Source organism: Numenius arquata, chromosome 2 (assembly GCF_964106895.1).
Source record: "Numenius arquata chromosome 2, bNumArq3.hap1.1, whole genome shotgun sequence".
In the NCBI taxonomy this organism is placed as follows: Eukaryota; Metazoa; Chordata; class Aves; order Charadriiformes; family Scolopacidae; genus Numenius; species Numenius arquata.
In genome coordinates this window covers 43,796,253-43,817,792 of record NC_133577.1, presented here as the reverse complement: position 1 = coordinate 43,817,792, position 21,540 = coordinate 43,796,253, and the positions used below count along the sequence as shown (strand labels likewise).

The window sequence follows — 21,540 nt, the reverse complement described above, 5'->3', positions numbered from 1 at the left end:
TGAATGTTCTCTATAAACTATGAAACCTCCAGAACATCTAAGGCATGGACATTTACCATCCTTGGGCTGCAACTGTTCACGCGAGACTGCTTTCCTCTGGTGCACTTGTGTGCCCCTACTGGTGTGTGTCAGTCAAAAGAAGGTGGTTGACTTGAAGCTGATTAATCAGCTAGTCTTTCCTAACCCACCCAAGGGGATTATGCAGGTTGACAGATTTAAAAGATGGTACCCTCTGTTGGAAAGATGGTGGTGGGCAGCAGTCTGGAAGTGTGTGCACCTGCAGTCATAAGAGAATAAGTGACCACATGACAAAGCCTAAAGGCAGATGCCTAAAATGAGATATATAGAGAAACAGCATATGGAGAATTTATACTGTGTTTTTATATATGCTTTATATTTATGTTTTTCTGTAAGTCTTGCATTTCAGTTGTGAAAATAAGATTAAGCTTATCAGGCACTTTAGAAAAACACCATTGACAGGATGTTTTCTAATATGTAAGAACTAAATAAACAAAACATAAACCCCCCACAAACCTTCACCTTATTCAGGTGAAGGTAGAATTTGATAGGAAGATCTGAGGGGTACTCTTCCCTTCTTGCCTTGTTGTGTATGACTGCACTAAATCTGCTTTAAAAACAAGGTTTTGGTAAGCTACGGATGCTTTTTCATATGTAAGTAGGAATTAAAAACGGAGAAGGAGGAGGCAGAAATTTGTTCGGTAATATGTACAGCTGTTTTTCAAATTAGGTATCTGTTTAAAAATGCTTAATTGGATTTGACTAGATTTTAATTCACGTTTAACCAACATTCTTAAGTGGATGTACCAGGCAACACCAAGATAATGCTGTTTGTTGGTAAAGTCAAAGGGCAGCTTCCCAAAATCCCTAGGGTTGTGCCCAAAGGATACAGATACAGGAATTCTTCAGCTAATAATTAAAAAGGCCCCTTTCCACCCCCCCAACCTATCCCCCTGCCCCATTCCCCTCCAGGGATAGGGTCATTTATTCAAATTGGCTGAGAAGGATTATGTCATATGCTTATACTTATGGGTAATTTTAATAAACAGAGAATCCTACCTCTTTTTAAAAAAGAGCAAACCATATGACTCATGGGAATTTGTAATATAACATAGAGCCTTGTACCACTGGGGACTCCATTTGAATCTAATCCAGGTCTACAGTCACCAAAGTCATTTTCATCAAACAGCCGTGGGGTGTCCTACACAAGATAAGTTTAGTATTCTCAGCTGACCTCCTGTCCTTTCTCTTTACTGCTCCCTTTTGAATCCATTCCCATCACTCAGCTTCACAGCCTCATTCAAGCTCATCTCGCCTATGCTTGTTGCAGTTTCCCATTTTCTGCCTGCCAAGTGACCTCTCTCTCTCCTTCTTTCACACTTTACAAAAAGCACTGGAATGCATGTAGACTCTTGCCACACTTTTTTTAGGGGGCGAGACCCTAATTCCTGCACACTGCTAAAACATGAGTTTATCAATAAAAAGCTCTTTGGGAGTGGGAATGGGTGTCTGTCTGTTAATTTACAGCACTATATAAATATTATTTTTGAGACTATAATAGCAATTATGGTGAATAGGGGCCAGATGGCCTCTGTATCTAGAAAGCAGAATGGCACTATATTTTTAATAGACTTAAATGTTACTTTTTGACAGGAAGCTAATATTAAATTCTGTGTTATAGGTGCCTGTCAGGTGAGTATGGTTCTGAGTTTTGGGTTTTGTTAAAGTAATTACTAATGTCATGCCTGGATACTTTTGCCCACTAAAACCTTGTTCTGTGGTGGGGTCTTTGTTGTTGCCTTTTTTTTTCTTTCTTTTTAAGGATGGTTATTGATCTCTTGCTGAGCTGAGATTTCAGTTTTATGCCAGATAGTTTGATTAATGGGTTGGTTTCTGTAAGTGGACTGAATGGGGATAGGAAGCACAAGCCGCTCATGCCGCCAACCCTAACTCCGTCAAGACGCATAGCTCATTATGAAACAGTTATCAAGTATACATGAAAAATTAATTGGGCTCAGTTTGATTCTGAAAAGGATCAGCTTTCTACTTGGCGGTCCCCCCAATCTTTCCAGATGTTGCACGCTAGCCCCTCGAGAAGCAGCGAAGGGAGATGTATTAATACATTGTATTGATTAGATCAAGACCCCTGACAGTTATTTGTAGAGATACCATCTGGCTGCTGTTCGAATTCCTTCACCAAAAACAGGACGTGACATGTTATTAATCTCAACTCTCTAAGTATAGACAGTTGCCTTTTCTGCTAAACCGCATTTTACCATTCCGTAGGAGATGGAGGCAGACCTGAAGGGTGCTGAAATTAAGGTTATTACACAAATTGAGCCATATGGTCCAAATATTTCAGCAAGAAAATTGCCAGGCAATAAAAATTGCTCCTGCCTTCCTAATGGTGTAAATTACAGTTTAACCATGGCTCTAATGATGTCCTTCTGCTGCGCTTAACTACTGTTACATGAAGGACATTGTTTTAAAAATATAAAAAACAAGTAAATGCCAGCAGCGTGTTTTACAATCTGTTAGTGTGTCATTAAGAACACTGTCAGAATTACATAAACATAATGGCAGGCAACCTAGCATACAAAAGAACGAGTATGGAAATAGAAAGTGTCTTGAAAACTCCTTTAGCTCTGTAATGTCAAGAGCCCTTTCCCTTCTGGAACTTTTCCAGTATGGGAAAACGTGGCTGCTTATTTATTCCAGTTCTCACACAGGCTCTGATGAAGATTTAAAAACAGGAAAAAAATACTGAATATTCCAATGCGTTTTGAACAGGTGACAATGGAGGGGTATAAATTTACTATCACATTATACTCTGACTGTATATAAAGTTAACTGGGTATGAAAAAGGAGTCGAAAATGTGACTCTCTCTTCAAACTGAAGCATTGTTTTTATTCTTGTGGATCATAATGGAACTTTCTGGTGTTGTTCAGACTGTTTGCAGAATTGTAGAGCTTTAAAATGGTTTCAAAGCTCAAAAGCTCTGTGACTTTTACTAACAGAGTTAGAAATCCTACATTTTTTATTATTATTAAAAATAGCTGTAATTTACTTGTTATTAAAGAAAATATAAAAGTAGTTTTCCAGTCAGCAGATGCATTAGTGAGATTCTGGTGATTCATCATACAATGTGGAAATCAAATTGTAAATAAATAAAGTGAATAATTAGCCAATGAGATTTCATTTCAAAAGCACTCATCCAACTATTAAGTTAGTAAAGGGAAAAATCTGATGGCCATAGAAAGAGAACAAATCATGTACGTTTATTATAAATGCTATTTGGAATATTGAGTTGTCATGGTTTCGGCCAGATTTACCAAAACCGGACCGACAGATGGCCCTCCTCCCCCCCTTCTCCCCCCCCAAAAAGAGGAGAAAGGAGGAGAAAGAGATAAAGGAGATTCAGAAGTTTAGAATGAATTAAACTACTTTAATGAAGAATTAATATTAAAATAAAAATAAAGAAGAAAAATAATGAAATAGATACAATATATACAAAACCGTATCAAGCTCCCAGGATGACAGTCACGTCACCGGCAGGCACTGGGGAAGTCCCAGACTGGACTCAGTGATGAATGGGAACTGGATTCCAGCTCTGAAGTCAGGAACACACGGATCGGGATCAAAGGCAGATGAACAGACAGAGTCCTCTCTGGACGTCAGCCATCGCAGGAAGAGGGCTGACCCTTTGATCCCTCAGCTTTTATACTGAGCATGGGGCAGATGGGATGGAATACCCCAGTTGGTCAGGTTTGGGTCACCTGTCCTGTTCACTCTTCCCCACCGATGTGACCCCCCTACGTTTTTTCCATTTCCGACCCTCTAAGGGGGCAAATAACGAAATTGGCTGACCTTGGTTGTTATAGCAATAAGTATAAGCAAGGGCCTCCCTGCACACCATTCCTTGGCATGGAGCACAAACATTGGTCTTATCATTCTGAGAACGAGCAGTTTTCTCCACAATATGCCGTTAATTTCAGAGAGTTAGAGGAGGCCTAGCTAGGATGTAAAGTTACAGAACAGAAAATTGGTTCTGTTTTGCTTCAAACCGGGACATGAGTTTGACCACTTCTACTTTAAAACATTTGGAGAATTTAATAGTTCATATATGCCAGACCTTTTGGTAAAATAACCGATCACAGCCACATTACCAGCTTGGGATCTGGCTGACTCAGTGCGCACATCAGGGGAAAGGTGTACTTGGAGTGGTCTGTACCAGTTTTGTGGAGGTGGCTGCTTCCAAGGGGGAAAACAAGGGGACCTGCGCCCCACCTCTGCCACCCTTCTCTCCCTTGGGCCACATCGCTCTGGGTCTGTTGAGCAGGTGGAACTGCTGCTTCCCCTGCCCGTGCACCTTTGAAGACAGAAACTTCCACACCCTTGCAAGGGTGCCTAGTTTTGCTGGATCTTCATGCTGGTTGAAATGTGTTTTGGCCATGCTGAAAATACAACCGGGGGATGTCAAACAGATGAATGGAAGAAGGGAGATTGCAAGTTAGCTAACTGTTTGGCAGGTTGGTGAATGAGCTGACAGGCAGCTCATGCATTTGTCTTCAAACCTAGCACAGTTTCTGAATCATGTGAAGATCTCATTTGTGTGTGGAACAGGGAAAAGATGACAGGGGACTTTTGCTCTTGAAAAATTTAAATTGAGCCCAAACCAGACAGGTAATCAGATTCAATAAAGTTCAAAACAGTCTTTATACCTGTCCTTCCTGCTTCTCAGTACCAGTACAATCACAAATGAAGGCACCAAAACGTAACTAACTGATGGTTGGTTGGTTTTTGCCAAAGAAACCAAAGGCAGAAAGTAGTAGACTCTTGTGAGGATTGTAGTCTGAAAAATTCCTATGTACAATGTGTGTGGGTAGTTTCATACATGTAATCTGTTTTAGGATGAAACAAAGTGTAATTTATGAGTTTATCCTATCACAAACTATGAGTATTTCCCTCAGCACTTTAAACTTTTTATCTCACCAAAGTTACAGAAATGTATGGCAAATGGGATCTGGGAACATCTAAGTGTATTGTACCCCACCCATAAGGATGGATTTTATTCTTTAACTGTAAAAACTGTATTGTATTTTTAAGTCTCTTTCTTTAGCGTCCATGTAATAAAATCTCTCCAGTCTTTAAAGAAAGAGAGAGATTGGTACAGATGTCCCTACACTAGCATCTGACAGGCTGGAAGATCTGGAATGGATATGTTCATTTACCAGCTTTATGAGTGCCAAGAAAAACTATGAGCATGGAAAGAAGTTTTCTACCCATGAAGTGGAGGGCTTGCTGGAAGAACCCCTGCCACAGTCGCTACCAGATTCAGAGAATTTTTTCTCATCTTTTTAGCAGGTGCCACGTTACAGCCTTTAGGGCATCAGACATCATCTGCTGCACCTCTGGCAACTGCAGGCTTATTTACTCCCTCTACCAAAATTGTGAAAACTGTTTCTTCCTCCCTTCCTTTTCCTTCACAAGCCTTCCTTTCTATGAGCAAATTTAGAGACTATGATGAGTGATATAGGCAGCAGGAATTAATTCCCATCCTGAGGGTCTAGTGAAAAATAACTTCTGTCTTTTTCAGATTTTTTGTTAGGAACTTGTTTCTATTCCCGGATATTCTGTGGGTCCTTCTGTCCTTAAAACGAACAGGCAGTGCTCTGCTTCAGTCAGGCTATGTCCTTTGAAAGTCTTCTGTTACTGGAGGCTGTGTGTTTTGCTTCTGAATTTTGCTCCAAATATTTTTCCAAGCCCATTTCCTGCAGATTTGAATGCACCAATTCTTTTTTCCCATCCAGAGGGAAGTTCCTAACCTGACCCAAATCCTCCATGCAGTGTGGGAATGCTACTCTAGTGGCTGCAAAAACACTCTAAGTCTACAATTGTCCCACAAAATCAGAATTGCAAAAGCAGATTTAATATAGCAAGAGAGTGAGGGAAGTGGACTCCTTGCAGTGATAAATTTTCTGTATTTTTGCTATAAAGAAAACTTAAGTCTGCACAAACAAAATGAATGAAACTTTGCAGATCTTTTATATTTCAACAGGCTTTAAAAAAGAATTAATGAGAAGTCTGGAGGACATCTTTTCCGAGATGAAGTGAAGTATTATTCTTGTCATTATGGTATCATAAAATTATTTTTTATTGTTTTCTCTTCAGGGATTCAAGACAGATGATAATTTAGATTTTCTCTATTGCTAGTCTATGCTAGAAATGCTAGACCCATGATGTACCAATAGATCATGAGATTTATGCTATAGTTGTAGCTTAAGACAGTGACATATTTAAGTGCTGTGCTTAATGTTACTGGACAGACCTGGCCTAAAAAGGCTGAGTAGAAACCCTGAGAGCAACTGAGCAGAAAGCATCACCTTTTCCATCAGGTAACACAACAGTTTGAGCTGTAGTTGCTTTGATGTCAAATACAGTGCCCCCTTTGTGGACAAACAGAGCTGAGAACATGTGGCTTTTAAAATAGGACATTTCTGAGAAGAATTTGCAACAGCGCTTTAGCATACTGCATTTTTTTGTCTTTCTGGTCTTGCATAGAAGCATCCCAACACTCTCAATTGCTTTTTTAGCAAACTCCTGTAATGGTATTTGGTTTGAGGGTGTTAATGGAAATTTTAAACCGCACTGACTTGAGTAACATCACCTCACACTGAAGATTATTGCCAACATGTTGACCTATGCATTGAAATCAGGAGTCAGGGATGTTTGCTTCAGTATTTTGGATTAACTAAACCAATCCTTGTTGTGGTTGAATGCTATCTGTACACACCACTTAGTTTTGTTCTTCTACTCATCATGACCCTGATCTAGGATCTTTGAAAGGGCAAAAGGAAGCTTCTGTTGATTTTGAAGTGTTTTGAAACAGCTGCAGTTTAACTTCTGAGGCTATCAATAGTTTTCTGTTTCACCTTAAGAAAAAAGAAAGAGTTCATCTGTATGATCTGTTGCTGTATGCTGATTGAAAATGTTGTCACTGGCTCAGCTCTTTGAGTCTTAAGTGAATTTAAGCAAAAGTTACAGCTCTGAATTCTAAAAACTTACTTCAGGTGGCCAATGTAGGCTAGTTTGTCTGATGTCTTGAGAGAGAGTGAGGCTTCTCTGATGGGCTATTCAAAACAGAAGTTAAACATCTGACTTTCCCTTTAGAGGACCCTCCCTTCCTCTGCACAGTGTATAGAGAGCAACCGCAGACAGTAGCAACACAAGTTTTGTGTCAGAATGTAAGAGCTCTGACTATTTCCCATAGTGCCTACCTTCATCTTCGAGCAGTTGAATACATCTTACAAGTCTGGCCTAAAATGACTAAATTGTGGTAATCTCTTTTTGGATTGCTCATTTATAACATGCATGCATGCAGCTAATCAATAGACAAGACAGTGAAACTAGTGGATTTACAAGTTAATATGCTGGAGTCAATAATGTGCTGTGAAGATGTTTTGAATTCTGAAATCAGCACAATTGGGTTTGTACTAAGTTTAACTATATACCCGTTGGATTCGTGGTCTATTTTAATTCCCAAATAACTTAAATATTCAAGGAAAATACAGAGTCTGAACTGAAATTGTTGAGCTTCAGTTTTCAAGTAGTATTTCAGTACTTATATCTTTCATCTCTTCCCTAACTACTGCATCTTCCTAGTGCAAGCCTCAAGCAGTTCAGACTTTCTTCTCTTTTGGCAGGACCTTTGCACTGAGAAGCCCAAGCCACAGTAGAAAGGACTAATGAATGTCTAGCCACATGAAAAAACATGATTAAAGATTCTGTTTTATTTATGCATTAACTTTTAAAAGTGAAGCTAGCAAGCTGCTTTTCCTGTTCACAGTGCAGCAGATTCAGCTGTCTACTTTTCTGTGTATGTGTATGAATTTAGTGTTGATCTAACAGGATAGAAAATGGGAATGGGCAGTCTGCAGACACAGCTTCATCTGCTGTTTAAAGGTGAGTTACTTCCCAATGGTGTGTCCAAGGAGGCTTAAGCTAGAGGGAATTATAGCCATATGATCCTAGGAGAATCTGGAAGTTTATCTGTCCACTGGGCTCACTTGGTTTCAAGACATTAAGCCTTCAAGCATCTTCTCTTCCAGTTGCTCTGCCAAACTCTATAACTGCTCTTTCTTCTTGTCTACATTTTAACCCTTTTCTGGGTGTGGAGTTGATTCCAAGCCTTCGTATGGCAAGTCATAGCTGCTAAGTGACGGAACAATATATAACTTTATATTAATTGGACCTCATTATTTCTGTCAACAGCGCAGTCCATAGCAGCCGCAATGGGAAAACAAGATTTTTGTTCTTCTTACCATCATGTGACACAGGGGCTTTGCAGGCTACTTGTTGAGTCTTTCCACTAGCTTATACAACCAGTTAGGGGCAGGAATTCCCTGTAGCAATACACCTAAATATATGTCTAATCTATATCCCCTGCTAATACTCAGAAGATAGGCTGAACTTTCCTCCAGCTACAGAAGAGAGAGAGGGCATCCCTACCTGCATAAGCAGTGTGCTTCTGGCCTTCTGCTAAGAGCGACTCCTCTGTACAAAAAGGTGAGGAGCGAATCTTTTTCCTGGCATGGATTGGCATAATCCATAATTGGACTGCACCTTTCCCAAACTGCTACCTGCACACTTTCATTTACTTTCAGCCTGTCTCTATTTGGAGAGCAGGTATGTTCGTGTAGGAAGTGTAAAGCATTAAGGGAAGAAATTAGATACATATTGAAGGAAAGACTTTCAAGAGATAGAGGTTTGTATACTTTTTGGCCCATCATTTTATAAAATACCCAGTTCATTTTAAAGGTGACATTTTAAGTTCAGCCACATGGTCAGACTAAACTTTGGCCTTTATAATGTTGCTCCAAGTAAATTGTTTACACTTACCTTTTAATATCTCTCAGAAGTGATTACATACATAGCAGGCAAAGTTTGAATGAAAAGCTAGGACTATTCAGTACGGGGTAGAGAAAAAAAAAAGAATAAAACAGTAGGAAGTAAAAACCTTTTTGTCTCCTTTAAAATGTTGCTTTTATTTTCCATTGCGTTGGCAGAAAGCAGGGATTTAAAGCTGTGAATTGCCTTGAGGCTGTGTTATCTTCCTCTACTTAGCAGCAGTTAGAATTGCTCTTTTTTGCATGTGTTGGGTGAGAGAGACAAGGACTCAGAATGACTGAGAAAAGGGAATAAAATAAGCTTGCATTTAACAATAATATGGCACATCTATTGTACATCTGTTGTACCTGTGTAAAATGGGATCTAAAACAATAATGATAGTTTCCTGAAGCTGCACACAGTAACACAGGGGGATATCCTGAGTCTTAATTAATTAATGTTTGTAACATGATGTGAGATCCTATGATGAAAAGTCATATATAACTGCAAAGTCCTAATTTTATGGAGCACAACTGACATTCAGTGGCATTTTCAAGGGAACTGACGTGGGAGTTCACCTGCAATCTCTGTTAAGATTCAGATTGTCCTTGTACAAGTCTCTTTAAAGATTTTCTTCAAACTTTTTTTTCCCTTTGCATTTCTTTTTCCCCATTATGGCTGTTGAGCTGTGCAATGGCACAAACTGAAAATAATTGCTTTTATAGGGGAAAAATAAGGAGTTTCCCCTCTCTGTTTTCCATTCACCAAAAATACAGCCAAACTGTCTTTTTCAGATTTTACAGAAAATAGAAACCTTCCGATATTGTCCCCAGGTCATTTTAAGATCAGATGGGAGAAGTTTTACAGTGTTCAGAGCCACTTTTCTTCACAATATCATATATGATGTAATTTGAAAGGAGATGAAGAAGATGGCTTATGGTACAGATATATGTAGTCACAAATGTCATAGAGGAGCAATGTGCGTGCTTGAAAAACAAAACTTCAAATGAACCCAAAAGCTATCACATTCAATAATGACGAGGGCATGTTCCTTCTACAGCAAAGCAAAACTGATTGCTACAAAATACCTTGAGTTAAGAAGTTCAGGTACATAAATTATCCATTTTTATGGATAAAAAAACCCATCCACAGTTTCATTGCATGGATTCAAAATTACAGAAGCCCTTCTGCAAAACACCTGTCACTCTGGACATTTCTAGGAAAAAAAAAAAGATTTGAGACTAAGAAGACACTGACTGCACTGGCGTGGCAGCCCGGATTTTGTTTGTTCTGACAAAAGCATCAAACTTAGTTCTGGCCATCAGCCAATGTATCAAATGGAAAATACGGTTTATGGCATTAGGAAAAATATAACATTAACCCCCTAATGCTCCATATTATGGGATGTACCCCCCACCATTTGCAGGTTTGAGCCCTTAGGCTCTAGCTGCTGTTTTACAGCAGCATTGCTTTTTCTTTCTTGTGCTGTGCCGGCAGACAGCATAGAACAAATCCATGAGAGGAACACCGCTCCTAAATGCTAACGAATAGTGGATGGAAAGCTGCTGCTCAGCAGGAGCACTATGTGTGGTACCTATTTTAAACATATTCGTGGAGTTCAACTGTATGAGTGCACTAGTTGTAAGGTAGAGATCTAAACCTCAGCCAGAGTTTGCCTGCTTGCCTTTCCTAGCTTTGTACCTTCCCTGAAGACACGTTTCTATCCCAGATTATAAAACTTCTGAAGGATCACTCCCAATCCCCTTGTGACCAAGGCAGACTTAACAAATTGCAAGTTCTGCAATGACTTGATGAGTTTATGCAGATTCCAGATTACTCAGCGTGTGAATTTGGAATATCACAAAAACCTGCCAGCTCAATCCTATAGAGTTTGACATTGCTTTAATATGATGCTGAATTTCATATACCATGAAGTCTTTGCTGATGTAGCTCCTCTCTCCTCTCTCACTACCATCAGCTCTCCGCAAAGCATACCCCACTCAGCTAGAGACCAGAACATACACTATATGTGCATTTTACCAAGTGTGACACACAACTGTTTTTCGGTGGGGTTTATTTTATCTCATGCTTTATTGTATCTCAAATAAATAGTATTAAAATTTTTGCTTCAGATTCCGCCTATATTATTTTGAAGAGAAACTTAGTGTAGTTCTTCATATCCAGAGTCTTTATTGAAAACAAAAGTATCATTCAGGTTAAGTAAGGATGGCAGATTTGAACCAACCAAAACCAAAGTTTGGGGAAAACAGTCCTGTCGGGTATCTAGTTCATAAAAAGAGCTACTTCTTTCCTTCTCCATCACTTTCTCATGATGAGGAATAATAAACATGGTTTAAAGTGGAAAAAAGTAGAGTGAAAAAAAAGACAGACGGTGCAAACTATGGTTTATTATACAGTAGGTCTTGTGAGTGTTGTTAGAGATAAAATATTCATGTTAGGAAAACATGTTGACATCGTACTCTAGATGGTGTCTATAGTGGAATGTCATGTCATTGATATTTTGGTTTATTTGAGTTATTTAGTCATGCAGAAAAATATCTTTTTGGATTTCAGTATTTCTTAGTACAAATTAGACAAATACAGATGCAAATACATTTTTGAGAAGGTGGCACTCAGACATGTTTGATGAATTTTAAATAAATAATGAGAAGAGAAGAAGATTTTACTGAAGCAGCATGGAGAAGGCTACTAAGTGTTGACTTTGCCCAAAGAGTTTTTTTTAAAGATTTTTACCAGCAAACTTGCAACGTTGTTGGTGGTTTAAAAGTGTACTACTACCTAAAGGCCGGCACAGTGACTGAATGCAGCTTGCTAAATGTGCTTGATTTCATTTTAATGTGCAATGCATCCCAGTTTTCTTTGTGGTGCTTTGCTTTCAAGTCAAAGCTGGGGATTCAGATGCCTGGTGAGACTGCAGCAGGTCCCCAGGTGGGCCAGGAAAGAAAACTGTCTACAGTGAAAATAGGCACCAACTCCACTAGACAGATTCAACTGCATCCAATTCACAGTTCCTTACATGCTCTGCCAGAACAGAGGAAAATTAATTGCAATGAGTGAAACAGGGTGTGCAAATTAGGGGGGTTTTGTTAAAAAAAGCTACTAGCATGGTACTGTTAGGAAAGGACAGGAACATGGAATCACAGAGGGTAAATGATTAGTGTTCTCTGATGTTAATGGCAAAACTACCATTTGTTTTTTAAAAAAAATTACAAGAATATTCTTAAAGTTGAAAAAAAAAGCATTAAGTGTGCCAGGAATCTCAAGGAAAGCATATTTTATGATCATATAATTAAAGGTTATATCTTAATAAGGAAGCCATTTTACATGCTTTAATTTGTAACTTGAATCTATTCGGTTTTTAAAATAATTTTTCCTAAATTTATTTATATAAAAATCAAGCTGAAATATAATGAATTCCTGAATGTCATTTCCTAACCACTGTAGAAGAAAAGGCTGCGTCGATCCACCTAAGGGCTGGGAAAGGAAGAGTGCCTTTTCATCTCAACTAAAGACAATTTGGCAGAATATTCCCTGGGCAAAAATGTTTCAAAATTATTTTAGGTTTAAAAAGGAAATATTTGGTTTTACAAATGTAAAAAATTTTATTTAAATATTTATTTAATTTTCTTTCATAATACTCGGGGGTTTTATATACCATAAAAATTATCACCAAAGTTATCACATATGTTACTGCTATTGAAGGCCTGTTGGGTAATATCAAATAATATAATAATGATTTAAAATGAAAAATATGTGTCTAAAGGCAATTTTAAAATTCTAAAATGAAATGCAAAGTTCTTAAAATTTTAAGAGTGAAATTTGCCAAAAAGATTAATGAAAAAATCTAAAATTTTTTTTTACACAAATTGGGAGGAAAAAAAATAGTGCAACATCAATTTCTGGTAAAAATGGAAATTCTGGTCACTTCTAGGCAAGATAATTTGTGGCAAAATTAATAACACTTTGGATTCTGTTTTCCCAACCCTTGAGATTTGTCAGTACTACCATGGGAATAATTTATATTCCAGTCCACACTGCTACAGGAAGAGACTCATAGGTTACTTGTGTATCTGTAAGTTATATCCTTGTAAATTTGAGTATAAGACTTTAGGAACAGAGTAGATTTTTTTAAATGAAAAAGACTCAGAGTGCATCATATGAGCCTGAGAGGGGAGGGAAAGCAACCCAAAGGACAAGGGATTGCATATGAACATAAACTCAGTGCAATTTTTAGGGTAAAGGCAGGGGCTAAGAAATTGTCTGGGAAATGAGTGAACATCAGCATCAAGGTGGATGTGCTCCCAGTGCTTTGCAGAAAATGGCAAAGAATCTGGATTAGACGGAGAACTGGTTAAGAGGTTAATTACAAAGGTGAGGATAACCTGAGTATCTTACCTGAGTAAAACCTCAAGCATTCCCCGCTTCCTCACTTATGGAGGAATCTGTTTGAGTTTCTTGATGGAGAATTTGAAAATTGGCATTGGAGAATAGTTGAATTAACATTCTGACTGCCAGGAGACCATAGCTTTCTCCTCCCTTGTCCAGGGAGAGTTCAGCATCTCTTTCTCTGTAGACAAGGGAATGTTGTACTGAATTACCTTCCCATCATTTATGTCTGTGGGTTATGAAATAAAAGGTTTGGATCCCTGTGCCACTACTACCATTAGCAATATGGTAGTGTCTGATGCCACTGAGTTTAGTTAGAGACTCACAGAAAGAATGAGCTGGCTTTTTAATCAGATATCGAAAATACCTGCCAAACAGGGAGTACTGTATGACCAGAGAGAAGAAACCAGAGCCTAACCTTAACATGCCTGGTGACGACCTGCTGAGTTTTGATGATTACCCCTGAAGAAGGGACAGATACTCAAGCTGCCTGTTGGGCAGCTCTTCAGTGGCTCAGAGGTCTTCTGATGTATGTGTCACATTTTGAACACATGCCCTGAGACGCAGGCAACTGGGTAAGCTGGCCTGCCTTGAAAAAAGAGGAAAAGCCCAGAGTGACACCACTGGAAAGTGCTGCTTCATCAGATCAATAGATTCAAAGATGACTAAGTTGTGTAGTTGTATGCAGTTTAAACATTTGTGCAGGGAGTCCCCCTGTGCAGAGTATTATTGACAGCTACAGATCAATGCTAATTTTTGATCATTTTCAACCTACAAAGACCTCTTGACCCTGTTGCCACCTTAAGGGCACTTCAAGTAGTCAAAAGCAATCATAGTAGGCAGTGGAAAATCATCAGACCCTTGAAGGCTGCGCAGCCTTGGCCGTGCCTGGGAGGAGGACCAAGAGGTAGGGAGGAAGGCAGGCACCTTGCATTATGGATGCCACTGCCTTTGAACAGCATGAAAGACTATGCTAATTTGTTTCCAGACTTTAAGTGACTTCTGTGCTCATGAATTAAAAAATAAACAAACAAAAAAGGCAATCTGAAGCAAATCTTGACGGATACATTATTCATGATTCATGTTCTCTCATTTTGTGTTTTGAAAAATGTGTTAAAACAAGGTTTTATTTTAAATAACTTTTATCCTAATTTACAGTTAGAAGAGTGGAATTAGCCGAGGAGGGTATTTGTTGCCGTTCACAGCCTGTGCTGCCCCTGGCAGTGCGGTAAGCGTTTTAGACAGCAAAACCAAAGGTGCAAGTCCTGCCTGGAGCAGTGGTGGTCCTGCCACTGCTGCCCAAGGGAAGGGGACCGGGCTGCCAAAAGCAAGGGCCATGTCAAAGGTTGGGCTCTGGGCTGCAGGGCAGGGATCAGATCACGGTGGCTCCTCACAGCTTGCCTCAGGTGTCTGTTTCTATTCAGTGTTTACACTGAGAGGACAGGCCTTATAGGAGGAATTTGAGAGTGCACGCACTTAAATGTTTGCTGGATTATTCTTAATGACTGAATGAGTGAGAATGCTTCGCAGTAGGAGACAGAGAAAGGAGGGCATGGGCTTGTAGTCCATCCGATTTCATGGTCAGTCAGTCTACGAACATCTTAATGTGCACATTAAAATTTTATTTTGTTGGTTTACTTTTAATGGTGAATGAAATCTGGCCTGTTAGCACTGTGTAAACATGGGATATATGAGTTCATGGCTTTGCAGACAAAGACTGGGAGAATATTCCAGGCAATGATTTTCATCCTGCGCCTGTTTAAGGCTGTGTCGTCGTCTGCTGAAGCCAAAGGTTACAATGCTGTCCTTTGCAAGGTGTATTTTGCTCTTTATATTTGACCATTCCAACAGGACAGTATTTCTAGGCTGAAAATGTCATGGGAGGACATTAAGTAATTATTAAAATTTTTAAAATGAATCACTGAGACTGCCATCCATACTCTTTTCAGCATCGGCCTTTGAGCTGAGCAAATTCACAAATGGCAATGGCAGCAGTGCAAGGAGAGAAAATGTGACTCTGTATTCTGGGAGTATGTCCCTTGAGCTTACTTCAAAACCAAACAAAACAAAAATACATGTAAACCATTTGCTCTTCAAGAAGTATCTGCAGGAGCCAGGGATAAAAGTCATCCCTGGAAGGAATGGTTTAGCAGTCTCCAGAGAACATGATGAACTGCAGGCAAGGAAATCCCTCCATCCTTGTTTCATTTCAAAGTGTGGTGAGGATTGTAAATAATTAAATCTTGGGGTTTAGTGGGAAAACGGTAAAGGGTGATGAAAAATACACCAGTTTTCTGTTTAAAAAAATAAATCTAGTGTTTTGTAGCTTTGCTGTCACAAAAGCCCACACTGATGATGCAGCTGATGAGAAAGCAGAGCCATTGCTTTTTGTATGGTGTTTGTAATAATGTGTTTGTACCTTCCAAGAGCCTCTGTGTAGCGATTCAGAGGCAGTAATTTAATGTTGTGTGCTCCCTTCCTCCCATCCCCACCCCCGAACCATGGAATGTAAATTTTAGGCTTTTAAAAGTTCTGTTTTGAAAATCTAATAGATAACTGTCCTCATAAAAACTATTAATATAGACTACATCCAATTGTAAAGCTAATTTTAATCATGTTTTGTGCCAACATAATTTCTGATGCCAGATTTTTATGCTAAGCATGAACTTCAATTTGAGCTCTGTTCTTTAACCTGCAGTTCATAATTTTGCATTTGGCTGTATAGGTTTTTGGCTGTGGCAGTTTGAACGCTTCCACTTTCAAGGATCTAAGCCATAAATGTTTATTAAAAGAATCTATAATGAAATCAGTTTTGTTATTTTTTTAATGGCTGCCTTGAGTATGTTGGATGACTGAACGCATGTTGTTAATCATTAAGTACTCATGTTACAAAAAGTGTTTGATAGTATTGCCATCTAGGGGCTGAACTAAATTCTCCATACTGAAATAAACTGTAATTGAACAGGTGCTGCTATTGACAATATACATATGTTTTTGCTTTATAGCCCACATGCTTTCCATGTTTCTTATGACAAAAGATATCTCTAAATGTCCCACAGCAGCCAGAGCTTTTTTATATATAATCTGTTCGAGGTGATTGCTATTTGCATTTGAGCTTATGCTTTTTTGGCAGTGATGACCGGGAATTCCTAACAAAGAATTATACTTTTTTGCATTATTAATCTTGCTAGTGTTTGCCCTGTTTAACAGAAAAAGGAATCATTTATCAGAAAAGTATGTTTATAATCTGTACTTGTGGCATCTTCAGATTTAATATTCATAATGGTCATTCAAATGCTGTGCTATATTTATCTAAAAGACTAACTCATTGTTGTGAGGAAATAACTATTTAAATATTTATGATCTAACTTTTAATATTTAAAAAAAGAAATTAATATTTCTTTAAAATTTGTTTCTGAGTCTGATAGCTTAACAAATGTTTAAATATTAAACAATTGGAAGCGTTAGCATTTAACAACTTAATATGACTCACTGAAACAGGGAAATTGACTTCAGCTGTTTCTGCCACATGAAGGAAACTGAATTCCTACACACCCCTTCTTGAGATCTATAAAATTAATGCAAAAGTGCAATTAAAAATGAGATTAAATATATTGGTGGAAGAACTCCTTTCTTCCTTGCTCCACTGATGAGACAAATCTGAACAGTCTCCTACTGAAAAATGTTCTTTGTTAGCCACCTTTTCTTTCATGGCTATTCAGAATAATCCTACAGCTGTATTGCCTTCCTGCCTAGGTCTGAATTTGTGCTGAAGTTCGCTTTGCCTCTTATCCGAGCTGTTTCGGGTCTGTGTCAGATGCTGTTTGAGGTGAGCTGGATAAAGCCCTGAGCTGCAAAGTGGCCCCTTCTGGCTGTGGCTGATGTCCTTTGGTCTGCATCCACCCGGATGCCCCTCTGCTGGGCTGTGGTCTGGCATGGTGGCAGGTCAGCCCCAGCCCTTCCAGCCCTGGCAGAGCCCAGCAGGATTCATGGGCAGCTGTGCTCCTAGCCTCTTTCCACCAGTACAAGCTGAAGGTCTGGCTCCAGGGAGGATCTAGCTCCCCTGTCTGTGTCCCCATCAGCAGTATGGCTGCTTCCTCCAACCTGGAGAAACAGATAAGGCAATGGGTTACCCCACAATTGTCTTACCTTGTGAAGATGTCTCAAGTGACATCTTTGTAGAGCAGGAACATAGAAACCAGTTTATTCCCTCCCTTCCTCACTCTCTTTTCCACCCATCCCTCTTGCTTTTAAGTCAGAAAATGAAACTGTGCTCTCGGAAACGCTGTTGTCTATCCAGATTACAATGGTCTTAAGTAGGTAGAACAGGACAGCATGCCTATTGAATGTCACTTCTGCACACAAGATGTGTAAGGATTCTGTAGAGGCTGGCATCACTCATATACCATGGGTTTTACATGTGCTTGAATCCCTCAGACTACCAGGCACTCGATCCTTACTGAGCAAAGGTTGAATACATGCTGAAGGAAATGCGAGTTGTTTGCTAGCTGAGTTTTGGACTGTGCAGGACTTGCCAGGAGTCAGCTCCATTAAGACAGTCTCTCTCCATGAGAGCTATTTTTTAAGAGTAAGAGTTTCTTTTTGAGGTTCAGCTGTGGAAACCCACCAAAAACATCCTGGTAACCAGATGGGGTATTCTGCAAAGCGGTCAGAAGTGACCCAGAGCTGAGACCTCATTTTCCAAGTGACATAAACCACAGATGCTGATTACTTTTTTAACTAACTCAAACATCTGTATTCTTGCTTCAGGGAACAAAGCATCAGGCTCATTTATTTGGATTGAAACCTTTCACAACGTATCATATTCATGTCGTAGCTGTAAACAATGCTGGGCAGGTTTCAAGCCCCTGGACATCTGTGCGCACGTTGGAAGCTTCACCCAGTGGCCTGAGCAACTTCACTGTGGAAAAGAAAGAAAACGGCAGGGCTCTGCTGCTAAAATGGTCAGAGCCCTCCCAGCCCAATGGCATGATTAAGGTAATCTTCATCTTGACACTTCACTTGACCAAAAAAGAGAAGGGAAATGCTGAATATCAAATTAAAACATTATTTGCTGAAAAGGACTCGATCAAATGCATTATAAGACAGAAGTCCTATGTAAGCACAAGGCACTCTGTGAGTGCTCTCTGCTTGTGGTTATATTCAAATGAGTATTAGCATTCCTGTGATACTCCATGACTGTAACTGTTCATTTACAGTGAACGAAATGTGTTTCTAGAAAACTTGGGTTTGACAGAAGGTTGTTCTGAAATTTGGGACTTCTTTTAGCTCAATGGTTTCATTTGAGTGTAAATCTTTACCTGCAAGGTTTGCAACTAGAGGGTTTTATTTGGAAATTTTTTTCTTAAGTGATTTTCTCTGGAGTTGGTCTGCAAGCTTTGTGCTAGCCCTTGAGAGCCTCGCAATGAAAGTTGATAACAAACAAATATAATGAAAACTGTCACTAAGTGATTTATTACTGCATCCAAAATGAAAAAAAAAAATAATGAAAATTGGATCAAAACATTCTTTTTGTATCAATGATCTGTTTGTGTGGTGATTGTTAGTGGTAAAGAAGTAAGTTTCTGAATCATTGGTTAATAGTCCTTACCCTTTTTTCCTTTTATCCTGTCTTCTGTTCTTTCTTCCCTCCCTACCTTTTCTTCCCTCCCTGCCTTTTCTTCCTTTCTTTCTTTTTTCCTTCCTTCCTTTCTTCCTTCCTTTTTTTCTTCTATCTTTTCCTTCCTTTCTTCCTTCCATCTTTCCCTTCCTCCCTTCCTTTCTTTCTTTTCCCCAGACCTACAATATTTTCAGCGATGACAACCTGGAGTACAGTGGTTTATCTCGCCAGTTCCTCTTCAGGCGCCTTGAGCCGTACACTCTCTATACCCTCGTACTGGAGGCTTGCAATGCTGCAGGCTGCACTCGTTCTTCACCCCAGCTGGTCCGAACAGATGAAGCACCCCCAGTGTCTCAGATGGCACCTGTAATCCAGGCAGTGAATGCTACCAATGTTGAACTGAGCTGGTTGCAGCCAATTAATCCAAATGGAAAAATAATTCGCTATGAAGTTATTCACAGATGCACAAAAGAAAATGCTGCAGGGTACAGAGCAACAATAGAAGATGAGAAAATTGTTTTCACAGAATATAACACTGGAAGTAATACATTCATGTATAATGATAAAGGTTTACAGCCATGGACTAGGTATGAATATAAAATACGCACCTGGAATGCAGCAGGCTACGCTGACAGCTCCTGGACAGTGGCAAAGACTAGTCAAACTGCCCCAAAAGGTCTCGCTGCCCCCAGGTTATCCTTGGCGTCAGTTAACCCCCGTAAAGTGCTCATCTCGTGGGCCTCCCCGGCACAGCCCAATGGTATTCTTCAGTCATACAGGCTGCTAAAGAATGATGTTCTCTATCCTTTCAGCTTCGATGCTGCTACTTTCGACTACACAGATGAAGACTTACTGCCCTATTCAATGTACAACTATGCGATAGTTGCCTGTACGATGGGAGGCTGCTCTACCAGTGAACCAGCTGCAATACGGACGCCAGAAGCAGCTCCTGCCTTAGTGGATCCACCATCTCTGCAGGCTGTCAGTGCCACTCAAATTAATGCATCCTGGACACCTCCCAAGATACAAAATGGAGATATCACCAAGTACATATTGAAATTAAACAATGAAGAGTATCATCCTGGCAAAAGGTTGCAAATGTTGGTTTCTAACCTTCAGCCTTACACTCAGTATGATTTTGTGTTGGTTGCCTGTACTGCAGGGGGCTGCACAGCTAGCATATCCCAGTCAGTGATGACCATGGAGGCTCCACCATTAAATATGGAAGCTCCCAGGCTGCTTGTCATGGGCTCAGAGTCAATTGAAATCACGTGGAAACTTCCAGCTAACCCCAATGGTAAAGTCACGAGTTACGAGCTAAGGAGGGATGGTGTACTTGTTTACTCAGGTCTGGAAACTCGGTTTCTTGATTTCACCCTAATGCCAGGCATGGAGTACAGCTACACTGTCACCGCAAATAACAGTCAAGGGAGCGTGACCAGCCCATCAGCTCAGATAAAAACCAACCCCTCTGCTCCGTCTGGGATGTTGCCTCCTAGGTTGCAGGCATGGTCCTCAAAGGAGATTTTGGTGGCCTGGGATCCTCCTATCAAAGTAAATGGTGACATTAGAAATTACACAATCTCGATCCACAAGCCTGCTGAAACAGGAAGGAAAACTGTGGACTTTGATGCATCTCATGTTTCCTTTCTGAGACGGTCATACATAGTGGCAGAGCTACAACCCTACACTAGGTAAGTCTGGAAGACCTTGTTTGTTGAATAAATGCCGCAAGGTGGTTCAGTAGGCTGGCAGACAGTTCAACCATCTTGTTTAGACAGATAGTCAGACCTATGGAGTTTTGTTTCTTAAAAAGCACATGATAAAACCAGGATGTTTTTATAATTTATACTAACGCCATCATCTTGATGAAGTGCGTAGGGTTGACTTAGGTAGTAATTGGTACAAGGGGTAATTCAGCATTCTGCTATAGACTCCAAAACCTGCAATCTTGTATTTGTATATCTTTCACAAGACATTTGCATTCAAGAATAAATAGGGCTTTAGTTGACAAAGTTTGGGGTGGGGAGAGCAAAGACCTGTTAGCCAGCCCATTCATGGTGTGGCTGAGCTAAGATTAATGGAGTCACATGATGAACCTGCTCTCACCCTTGAGTTGAAGACAAGTGACTTGTGTTTAAGTGAAAGCTAAAACTTAAGAGAGGGTACTGGACTCTGCTACAGAAGGAGCACACTTGATACTGAAATAATATCTTCCCCACTCATTCTCGATTATTTACCTGACCTTTCTTTATATATTTGTGCATGCATAATTTGTGTGTGTTACATGGTTGATAAGTCTGTCTACTATTTACATATAACTAATCTAAATCCAAAGAGAGAAGAGTAATAGAGTGAAGCTCTGTAGGTCTCAAATTATATCCAAATTATCTCCTACAATGAATCACCTTTTTGATCCATATCATCAAAATCAAAATTATTTTGATCACTTGACTCCTGTAGATGTTAACTCTGTTCTGAAAAAAAAAAAGCAACACAAACAAACCAACAAATGAAAACACAGAAGACAGCGTTCTTCCTTTTTTGCTTCCTAAGGTATAGCATGTAATCTGTATGTTGATAAAAATTGTTTTCATGTTAAAAAATG

The 21,540-nt window shown here is 39.5% G+C and overlaps 1 protein-coding gene across 1 annotated transcript in view; it reads left to right on the top strand.

Moving 5' to 3' along the window:
• The window catches only part of USH2A (usherin), a 390,721-nt gene that overhangs the window by 344,087 nt on the left and 25,094 nt on the right, over window positions 1-21,540 (top strand). Inside the window, exons 61-62 of the mRNA XM_074166292.1 lie at window positions 18,083-18,310; window positions 19,110-20,626. Coding sequence (XP_074022393.1) covers window positions 18,083-18,310; window positions 19,110-20,626 — 1,745 coding nt within the window. The remainder of the gene's footprint in view (window positions 1-18,082; window positions 18,311-19,109; window positions 20,627-21,540) is intronic.